At 51.4% G+C, this 11,082-nt stretch overlaps 1 protein-coding gene across 1 annotated transcript; it reads right to left on the bottom strand.

Annotated features, from left to right (window-relative positions):
- Positions 1–3,791: 3,791 nt before the first annotated feature.
- Positions 3,792–4,502, bottom strand: LOC104585027 (NAC domain-containing protein 76). The gene is made up of 2 exons (XM_010240922.1): positions 4,401–4,502; positions 3,792–4,229 (listed from the first exon to the last, which is right to left on the bottom strand). The coding sequence occupies exons 1-2, from the start codon at positions 4,500–4,502 to the stop codon at positions 3,792–3,794; spliced, it is 540 nt and encodes a 179-aa protein (XP_010239224.1).
- Positions 4,503–11,082: the final 6,580 nt, after the last annotated feature.

Here is an 11,082-nt window from a genome sequence, read left to right as displayed (position 1 = left end):
AAATATTTTCGTGTGTAGCTATCCTCTGGTGAAAAAACCTTCTTTTCTGTGTGCCTCAAAAATCACGCAACTATGCTAACTGCTCCGCCACATATTTCGTTTCGTGTTTTTTGCTTTGTTTCGGAATTTTGGTTGCGTTGGCCCGTTGTGAGAGAATACTAACGGACCTCTATACATGCTGTTCAGCGTTAAAAGACAAATATGAAGACCAATATGGAGTATAAGAATTTGTCACACTGAGATAGCTAGAAGAAACTTCGCTATGTATACAAATTTAATACAAAGTTAAGCGGAGAGATTAAATGGAAGAGATTTATTTTCTTGTCCTCGTAATTCTCGTTTTGTAATCTTGCATTCCAATATGGCAGAAATTCATTTTTCTTATTCTGTAATTTTTTTAACATGCAGGCAAGGAAAAAAAATTATGGAGATCGATGTGAACTCTAGCTCGCATGACCAGCACTTAGCTCGCATGATCGCTCTCTACCAATTCAGCTACATCTCATTGGTATTCATATGGTAATAAAAGTGTTCCTATCAGTTCCGAGAATTAGTTTTTTTGATACAAACATGTAGCTAGACACACAAAAAACAAAACAATATGAAAACGAGAAAAATCAAACCACGTGCCTTTCGAATAATCAGTACACATGCTCTATCAATTGAGCTACAACCCCTTCGTTGTAAATATGGAAGAAATTATATTTTTGTTAGCTATGCAATTTATTTTTCAAATAAAAATATTTCAATAGGGAAAAAATAACGGAGATACGAGGAAACAAACCTAAACTGTGTAGCATGCATAATCAGGGCCCTACCAGATGAGCTACGCCCCCTTACTCGTTAGAATAACTTATCCCTACCAGATGAGCTACGCCACACTGGGACTGATACACGACCAAGACTTCTATGCTAGGCAGCTGTGGGGAATTCAATCTCTCGCCAAAAACTTGCACATGCTACATGTAAAGAGAAAAACAAGATAAAAACAAACAGAGGGAGTAATATAAACATGTAAAAATACAAATATAACAATATTGCCAAAAACTTGCACATGCTACATGTAAAGAGAAAAACAAACGGAGGGAGTAATATAAACATGTAAAAATACAAATATAACAATATTCAATAAGTATGCGCTGGTCACCCGTTACATTTTTATATATAAACATGTGCAGAAGAGAAAAAATAAATACATCTATGAAGATGCGAGACTCAAACCCCGTACCTCTGTCGTGCGTATTAGCGGCGCTCTACCAAATGAGCTACATCCCCTTGCATATTGACAAGGTAAATTTCTATTTTATTTGTTAACGACGCCCTGTAATTTTTTAATATAATAAGCACATGTAGAAAAGAGAAACAAAATGAGATGCGAGGTATTGAACACCGTACCTCTCTAGTATGGCCACAGCGTGTAATCTTTTTATTACAATAAACACATGTACAAAACTACATACAAGGAGATGCGAGGACGTATGCATAAACAGTGCTGTATCAAATAAGCTTCAGCCCCATGCTTATTAAAAAGGTAAAAAAATGTTTTATTCACCGGCGTTATTTTTAAAATAAATATATGTAGAAAAAGTAAAAATAAATATGCAGATAGGAGGAATCTAAAGTCGTACCACTGGTATGTATAGCTCTCCGATACCTCTTCCATGCTTGTTTGCGCACGGTGGACTATATGTTCTCCACGTGTTGTGTCTGCTCCCCTGCCTCTTTTGTTACGGTCCAAGGTCCCTCCTCCTCCTCCTGTACACGCCCCTCTCTCCCCACCTACTCCTTATCCTGCACTTGCCCCCACCCCCTCCCTCTCTCTCCCTACCTAATCCTCCTCCTACCCAGCTCTAGGGCATCCCACTTTCTTCATCTCGCACGCTGCCCGCCTTCTTCGTTAGGCCCGCTGTCCTCCCTCACGCCCATCGCCATCTCCCTCCTCACGCCCGCCGCGCGCTGTCCCCTCCATGTTCATGTGCCGCCGTCACCTCCCCCTCTCCCGAGCTGTCACGCCGGGGTCCGCTGCATCCCATTGTTGTTGGAAGGTCGTTGTCGTCATCGGAATCCGACATGTCCAAGAGATGTGTCTGAGATCTGCCGCCATCGAGATCTCACCGCTGGGGAAGACGCGGCCCGAACGGGAGGTCGCCTGGAGGCGGATCCGGCACCCTCGGCACCACCACGTCTCGTTCCGGTCACGAGGAGGAGGGCGGCGCAGATCGCATCACCGCCGGGAGCTCGCTGCATCCTGTTGCTGCGGGAAGGTCGTTGTCGTCGTTGGAATCCAGGGAATATGAGCGAGGCGATCGATATCTACCGCCGTTGGGATCTTAGAACTGAGGAAGACACAGGCCGAATGGGAGGTCACCAGGAGGCCGGATCTGATGGCCCCGACGCCACCGCGGCTCGTCCCGGTTGCCGGCCGGAGCCTGCCGCCGTCGTGCCACCGCCGGTCAATTTTTTTTTCCTTTTTTACTTATTGCATACTAGGAATTAAAAGGCTTGTGGTTGTCTTGCCACGGCCCGTGTCATGGCCCTCAAGAAAACGCTCGTCGTCTTCGCCGCAACGGGGGCGCGCGCACCAAGTGGGCCATGCACGAGTACCATCTCCACCCTACCGTGCTAGCCAAGTGGGTCAAGCTCTAGAGGACTGGATGGTCTTACGCTTCTTCAAGAAGAAGGCCACACGCCGTCTCCACGCCGGGCAGAAACCTGCCAGACATGCGCATGGCGCCGTAGTGTCTCCCGCGTTGTCCTGGGTGACCGAGAAAGGAGATTATGACGACAAAGAAGGAGATCGCTAGTTCTAACTAGCCACGAGAGGATTTTCGAATTCATGTTTCTTTCTTAGATCGTTCGCTCGCCGGCAATGCAGATCTAGTAGTTCTAGCTAGGAAGATCCCCGGTGCATGGATGGGAACCCACCAAGAGATCCATTGACCTTTGTAGAACAAAATAGGACACAATCAATTTGGCGATCTCTCCTGATACCATTCGTGCCTATTGCTCCCCGAATGTGTGATTGTGTCCTTGTTTCTCAATTGCTTTTTCTTTCTTTTTTTGAGAAGCACGGTACAAACACACGGAAGCAGAAAACATGTGCATACACTCACCCTTATAAATTATGTAACACATGGAAGAAAAGAAGGTCGGCGTCCATATGCCACCGAAGAAGAAGAATAAGGAGAAGAAAGGAAAGGTGGGGCAGAAAGGTTAGTGCTTGCGTGCGTACGTGCAATGGGGCGTGGTGATGAACTGATGATGCTCCACACGATTGTTGGCAAGAGGAACAGGAATTGTCTGCCCGGCCGGTTGAATGATTTTTGGCCATTGCATTGCACATTTGGAATTGCATTCGGTCCCCCTCTCTCCCGAAGCATAATTAGATTACTCTCATCACAGTTGCGTTTTGGTTTCGTATATATCGGAGTGCAGATAGCAAAAGGTACTTAATTACTTGCTGCCTGAGGACGGGAAAGATATGGGGCATCTCCTGATCATCTTCAGGACGTTAATTAAGACTTTTCTCTTTCTTACTGTGGGGATTAATAATTCACACTGTCGTTGTATTGAAAAGCAAGCACACAATCATGCATTCAGTGGGCAACATGCAATAATGGTATGAAGACAGATTGTCAAATTGTTGTTTCCTATTTTGTTTTACAAATGTCGATCAATCTCTTGCTGGTTTCCCATGCACTGGGGATCTTATTCCTACCTAGAACTACCAGAACCGATTGGCGGCCGAGCGAACGATCTAAGAAAAGGAAGACGGATTTTAAAATCCTTGGCTAGTTATTAGAACTAGCCATTTCTTCTTCGTCATCTCCTAATTCCTCGGTCACGCACGACAAGTGCGGGGACGACGGTCCGCCCATGTCCTCCGGGTTTCCGCCGCGGCGTGTGGCCTTCTTGAAGAAGCGGCACACCACCGAGTCCTCCACATCCTTGCCGACCTTGGCTACAACGGCGAGCAGGGCAGGGTGGAGGCGGTACTCGTGCATGATCCACTGGGTGCGCCTGGTGGCACCGCTGCCGACGTTGACGGTGAAGAAGACTAGTGTCTGCTGATGGCCATGGGCATCACGCGCCGCGGTGAGATGACCACAAGCTCCTCCTTCCCTGTCGCCTTCCACATGTCGGCGCGCCGGGTAGCATCCTGCGGGCCCTGCGCCCGCACCTTGGCACCGACCGGCTGAAGAAAAATTTGACCCCGTGTGTCTCGTCCCCTGCACGCATGTGCACATAGATGATGCCATCGATCTATAACTAATTCGTCAGCGTTGCGAGTGTGGACTGAATTGGATCATCTTATCGTACGCGGGGGGTATGCTGGGTGGATGCGGCCGGGCAAGGTCAGCGATGGGGATTATTTCGGAGGGGGCCGGGAAGGAGAGTGCCTTCTTGCGGAGGTAGCTCGCCGTCAGCTCCTCGTCAGTCGGCATGAACCTGAACCCAGTCGGCAGCCCCAACCCTCCGCCACGGGCCTCTGGCATCGCCATGCCCGCAAACAACACAGCACAACCTAAAACTAGGAGAACACACGCCGTCTCAAACATCCAAATTGCAGCCGGATTGCCGGCCAGAAATTGTTCGTTGGCTGCTGGATTGCTATCTCACTCAGATTTCAGACAAGTCCATGGAGAGAGGTAAGGGGAGGAAGAGAGTGAGAGAGAGAGAGAGAGTCCAATGACGTGGCGTGTAGCAATTGGCAGTATATGCATGAGTACGTACCGCCTTCCACCCCCGCCGTGCTCGTCGCTGCAGCCAACATCGGCAAAGCTGTGGAAGGCTGGGTGTCTCTTGAAGATTCAGCAGACCACCCAGTCCTTCACAACCTTGCCGGTGTTGGCTGTGGCGGCGAGCATTGCGGAGTTGAGGCGGTACTCGTTCATGGCCCACCGGGTGCGTGCAGCAGCGAAGAAGACTAGCGTCTATTTGAGGGCCATATAGCACGCGCCGTGGTGAGACGACCACAAGCTCCTCCTTCCTGGATGGCTTCTTCCACATGCCAGCAGCCATCCCGAGGGCCCTGCGACAGCACCTCGGCACTAGCCAGCTAAAGAAGAACTTGCATGTCTCCGTGCGTCTAGTCGCCTGCATGCACACACATGTAGATGATGCCATCGATCTATAACTAATTTGTTGGTGTTGCAAGTGTAGACTGAATTGGATCATCATATCGTAAGGTATCGTATCTTGGAGGTCTACTGGGTGGATGCGGGCAAGGTCGGCGACAGGGATGACGTTGGTGGGGAGTGAGAATGAATAGATATTTCTTTCTTGCACAGGTAGTGCCCCGTGTGTGATCATCATAAATCGGATTCAGGAGGAAGAGATCTCAGTTCCAGGTATTGGTTTCTTGCATAATATAAGGCAATGAAGCAAACTGTACAGATAGAGGTGCAGTGCCAGACGAAACTAAGACTGATAATCAAGTCCTGTCAAATATCTTATTTTAACACTCACATAAACTAGTTGATGCTCCGCGCGTCGGTGCGGAACATGAGTGCATAAATAGATGCTTAACATTAACGGAAAAAAGTGTAGAGTGCATTTGTCTTATATTTAAAAACAATAAAACTTAAAATATGTGTGACAAAATGTGGTGCCCGTGACCCTCGGGGTGCCACTTGGCACGGGTGCGTGAGCGGTGGCACAAGTCCCGGGCCATGAAATGGACTGAGCAGTCATGGCACCGGCTGCCCCGAGGCCGGGAAGGGACCAAACTACGGTGCCAGGCCGTGGCTACATAAATCGTTCCCCGGCTCCATCAAGCAGCACAGGCAAGAAGCGAGGGGCTTCTCAGAGGCATGGTGACAGCAGCACCAGCAAATAAGGTTGGTGGTGTGCTATCGCCACCATGTCCCCGGCAATCCCCTCCATGGTTGGAAGCTAGTGCACCACTTAAGAGAACTACGGCGGACCACTGAGTTCCCTGCCGCGATGCGTCGAAAGGGAACCAACGGCCTAAGCCATCCGAAGCTCCCCCATTTGCCGTCACCGTGGCGGGGAATCCGGAGCTCCCCCGAGCGCAAGGCTAGGCCCCGGGGGGAAGATAGCACAAGAGGAAAGTTGTAAAGATAACCTGGTGACTCCCCAGGCCTAAAGCTGCGGTGTTGCGGAAGGGACGCTGCTTAAGCACGCGTGGCCCCGGCCACCCCTTACGCGGCCCCCGTAGCTTCCGATCCGAGAGTCCACCCAAAGCCCGCCAAGTAACCAATCCCTGACGGGGTCAGAGGAGAATTCAGGGTCCGGCCCCCGCGAGTCTAATGCGCCCACCCAGGGGCTTGCCCCCCGGAACATGCGACATGTGGCGCTCCGAGCAACAGCTTTGCAGAAGGAGAGATTCCATGACAAGTGCATGAAGACATGATTCTCTCCTGTTCACCGACAGGACGAGACCCGTGCTGACCGGTCGAGGCTAACTGGGCGGCGCGTCCAGTCCCATCAGTGCAGGGGCAGAGGTGGCACGTGGAGGGAAGGCTCCGACGGACTGCACCACCCACCGGTGCGCGCGACACATGTTGGGAAAAGCGTGCCCTAATTGTGCATCCCCTTGTAGTTTAAAAGGAGGACCGATGGCAGTATAGAGGGGTGAGATGGATGCTAGTTTGCAGTCTCAGTCCCAGAGAAAGGGGTAGACCTTTGTAGTAGGAGCCCGCGGGAGCTGGCAGAGAGCCTCAGGGACAGTGTAGCCACTTCATCTTCATCAAGAATCGAGACAAATAGGACGTAGGGTATTACGCTCCGGCGGCCCGAACCTGGGTAAATCGTGTGTGCATTTGTGCTTCCACCGCCGATGCAGCTCCCTCGCCCTGCACGGACAAAAAGGGTGTGTGTTGAACCCTTGGTGTCGGAGTTCAGACACCGACACAAAATGATGTATAGAAAGAGAATTGTTTGAAATGCGGAAAGCCTAGACTACCCTGCCTAATACTACTCCATTAGATGAAAAGGAGTATTCGGTACCGTAAAATATGCTATGCAGGAATAGAGGTTTGCCAATCAGTTTGTGTGTACCGCGCCTTGACAAGATTACATGTTCCTACAATGGGAGAGTGAATAAAACACCTGGCTAGGGCTATGGCGGACTAGACTCGTCGGCCGGCCAACCACCTGTTGATTGCCATGGATCTCTCCACCATGGAAAGGCGACCACCTTCCCCCCATCATCCACCGCTCCCCCGGAGCCACTCTCCACCGAGGACTCATCTTGACCTCTCAACCATGGAGCGACGACCGGCGCACATGGAAGCACTGAAGAAGGCGACCCTCCCCACTCCAACTCAACGGATTATGCCTCCATCGAAGGGATTGAGCAAAGGTATGGACATCTTCATTGACCGTCGTCCCGGTGAGCAGCTTTGCCAATCCCTGTAGCGACGATGGAACCTGCCTATCACTGTTCCAGCTGACATGGTTATGACCACCCGGGTCCTCATCTTTGGCATACTTACTACGGCCCAGCATGAAGTCCACTTGGAAGCCTACTACAACTTCAGGAGTCTTGATGCCTAATCTTGCGACTCAAGATAAGAAAACTTAAACATAGTATATCTCCATGATGTAACCGATTTGGACTCTACCCGATACCAGGCCTTCTGCATATATAAAGGACCAGGAGGAGGAGCCAAGGAGGACAACCCACAATCCTCTCCCCCGAGACAGATCTCGTCTTTCATATACGCCAGATCCGATCTTCGCACCATAGCCTCTACGGCAACATTGTAATCTCTTCATCAATACCAGATCAGACAAACAGGACGTAGGGGTATTACCTTCCGAGGGTTCCAAACCTGCGTAAAACTGTGTCCTTGTTAGCCGATGGGATCGCCAACACGCATGTCGTTCTCTCTAAACACAAAACCCCTCAACATGGGCATTGTCGAAGTCACAACTTCGTCATTGACGTCGTGTCCTGTTGGACCGACGGTTCCGACTGTCTCATCACCGTCAGTCGCCAGTTCATCGACTCTGAAGGAACCGAACTGCTTCGGCTCCCTCTGCTTCACCCGCATCCGCACGGAAGATACAGTGACCACACCGACGATCTGCGTCAAGCTATCAATCTACGACGAGTTCAAGTTCGACACCATCCACGTCTTCAGCAGGCTGCATCGACTCATGCGGCTCCGATCGGCCGCCGCCACGGAATCCTAATTAAAAAAGAAAGACTATCCTCGTGTGATACGTCACGGTTATGCTTTCCTTTCTTTACAATATTTTCCTAATCTGTTGGTGTGCAGGCTCGCACGGAAAGAAACCAAAAGTTGTACGTATGCACGTACGCGCAAAAAACTGGAATCAGCTCAATCTCGAATCCATGCGGGCCACGTCCCTTCTTCAGAACCGCTTCAACGTGCAACTAATCGATTTTTGGTCCCTCGAATCACGCGGACGATTCGATCTACGCGCGTGGCAACGCTCTGACACGGCTTCAGCAAGCCTACACGCCCGCGCGACCAGAACATCAAGCTGCAAAATTCCTCACGAGGAGCACTAATCAAAGTGTGCAGCCAAGAGTTAATGGAGATGACTTTTTTATTTTGTCTATGTGCAGATCAGATTGACAAGTCTCAACTGCACTCCCCCACGTGAAGGCACCGACGTACGCCGCGATTGACCCAACTGCCACGAAACTCGTCGCAACAATGCGACCGTCTACGACCACGGCCCTGCATAGGAGAGCGCAGACAAGACACAGCATGACGTCGTCGATTCCGTCGGCCACGCCTGATACTCGGGGCTGCGTCGCATGGGCCACGTCGTCTTGGCCGCACTGGATACTCAGGGGCTGCGAACGAATCGGCGAGACGGCGACATCTGCTCCGCTGCCAACCGGCGAATCCACAAAAATCTTTATAACGTTTGGTCTACATCGACCTTCCGAGAGCATCTGACGCAACACACACGTTCGCCAGCCAGATCGATACGACTACGGGACAGACGCCTCCGTCCACTGCTACTCCACGGGAACCCAGCTTCCGTGCACCATGCATCAAGACCATGCACATCTGCTGACATACCCGGGCATGCGTGTGCGCACGAACAACCGGATCAAAGTAGTCGGGCTGACCCAGCCACTTGCTCCTATGCACGAGCCGTGCAGCCCTCGCTTCCACCATGTGCGGAAAGAATCAGGCACAAGGGCCAGCCGGCCTGCATCACTCCATACCCGCCGCAGCAACACGGCCAATCGGCAACTATCACGGTTTTATTTTACCTATTTTTCAAGATCATACCAACGGCTTTTATGGTTTTGTTTTCTTCTGTATTTGACAGATTAAGCCAAGCGGCTCACGGCCTCCGTCGCATCTAGCCAGAGCCCCGCGCTCAAACAGACCAAGCGTTTGGCTGATTCGCCTCTACATGGACTCCGCCGTCCGCTGTGCGACGCCCGACTCCGCCCGCCGCGTCCACTCCATCTGATAAACGGACTCCGTCTACGCACGTTGAGTCCGTCCATGTCATTGCGTCGACTACGTCTGTGCATCGTCAACTCCGTCCGTGTTGCGGGGACCTCATCCGCCGTGGCGGCTCCGCGCGTGTCGCGTCGACTCCGTCCACCGTGGCCCTTTTGGCTTCGTCTGTCGTCTCATCGACTCAATCAGCCACGCCCGACACTCGGGGGCTGCGCCGTGTAGGCCGCATCGCCTCGGCCGCGCCGACACTCGGAGGCTGCGCCGGACAGGCCACCTCGCATCGGTGGCGCCCGACACTCGGGGGCTGCGCCGGACAGGCAGCATCGCCTCGGTCGCGCTCTACACTCATGGGCTGCGCCGCGGAAGGCTACACTGCTACAACTACTCCCTGCTATAGCTGCATCCAATAGATAAGTACTGTTATTTATTTGCTAATTTCGAACTTGACACATTCTGGTCAAATAGTTTAAACTCCATCGACCACGAATAGTCGAAACACCTTCGACACCACATGCTAACAAACATGCCGCCTGACTAGCTGACTCAGCCTACGAAGTCAAAACCCATGAACTCCAACCCAGTTGCAGCCCAACTGACAGGTTGGCATGGGACTAAGACGACGGGCGTTAGGCTAACGAAAAGGCCTACATACAACATAGCACATCGAGTTCAGTGAAATAGCAAAACCACTGCTAAAAATAAGCCGATGTCATATTCTACAAGCACTGTATACTTTAAATTGTTTTGCAATGACTGCAGCTTACATCAAGTCAGGCACGAACATCACGAAGATTTGAGCTTACGCTCGACTGCCAGCAGTCAGACATAGCCTCGGGGGCTACTCCCACCGGGAGTACTCATCGCCGACTCGTCGATGTCATCTGCGCCGTGTCGACTCCGTCCGACGTGACTCCGCCATCACACCGACTACACCATGGCTCGCAATTTTGAGTCTCTACCCGAGTCTACGACTCGACTAGACACTCGGGGGCTACTCCCACCGGGAGCGCTGGCCGCGCACCCGGTACTTCGCCTGCATCGCCTTTCGAGTCCGTCAACCCGGCTACCCTTCGGGTCCATGATTATCTGCGCTTCACCATCCTTCAGGTCCTCAACAGAGTCGACCGTGATTATTTGCATCAACTTGTGCCTGGCTCAAGTCGAGTCCGCTCCTTGGTCGGCCACACCAGCCAACAACACGGCTAAAACTGTACTCGACTACAGACAATCAAATATTTCCGGGTCGCATCTACTGCGGAAATATACCCGAAACCACATCCATGACGTGAAGGTCGACTGATGACAGTCGAATTCCGGGTCGCATCTACTGCGGAAATATACCCGAAGCCACGTCCATGACGTGAAGGTCGACTGATGACAGTCGAATTCCGGGTTGCATCTACTGCGGAAATATACCCGAAGCGACGTCCATGACGTGAAGGTCAACTGATGACAGTCGAATTCCGGGTCGCATCTAGTGCGAAAATATATCCGAAGCGGCAAGGATGGAAATAACTGCCTTCTTCATGGCAGCGGGGAACAATGAGATCATCATTATGCCTTATTTACTGCGCGAAGTGTGATCGTTTCCCCACTGACGCACGCCAGCAGTGCGTCTAGCTGTCAGGCTAGACTGTGCACCCAGTCACATCGGCTG

This window comes from Brachypodium distachyon, chromosome 4 (genome assembly GCF_000005505.3).
Source record: "Brachypodium distachyon strain Bd21 chromosome 4, Brachypodium_distachyon_v3.0, whole genome shotgun sequence".
Lineage (NCBI taxonomy): Eukaryota > Viridiplantae > Streptophyta > Magnoliopsida > Poales > Poaceae > Brachypodium > Brachypodium distachyon.
This window is presented reverse-complemented; position numbering and strand designations above follow the sequence as displayed.

Coding starts and splice junctions, on each gene's coding strand:
- LOC104585027 (XM_010240922.1), bottom strand. CDS start 4,502: ATGGCGATGCCAGAGGCCCGTGGCGGAGGGTTGGGGCTGCCGACTGGG. Junction 4,230..4,400: donor CGAGCTACCTCCGCAAGAAG/GCACTCTCCTTC, acceptor ACATGCGTGCAG/GGGACGAGACACACGGGGTC.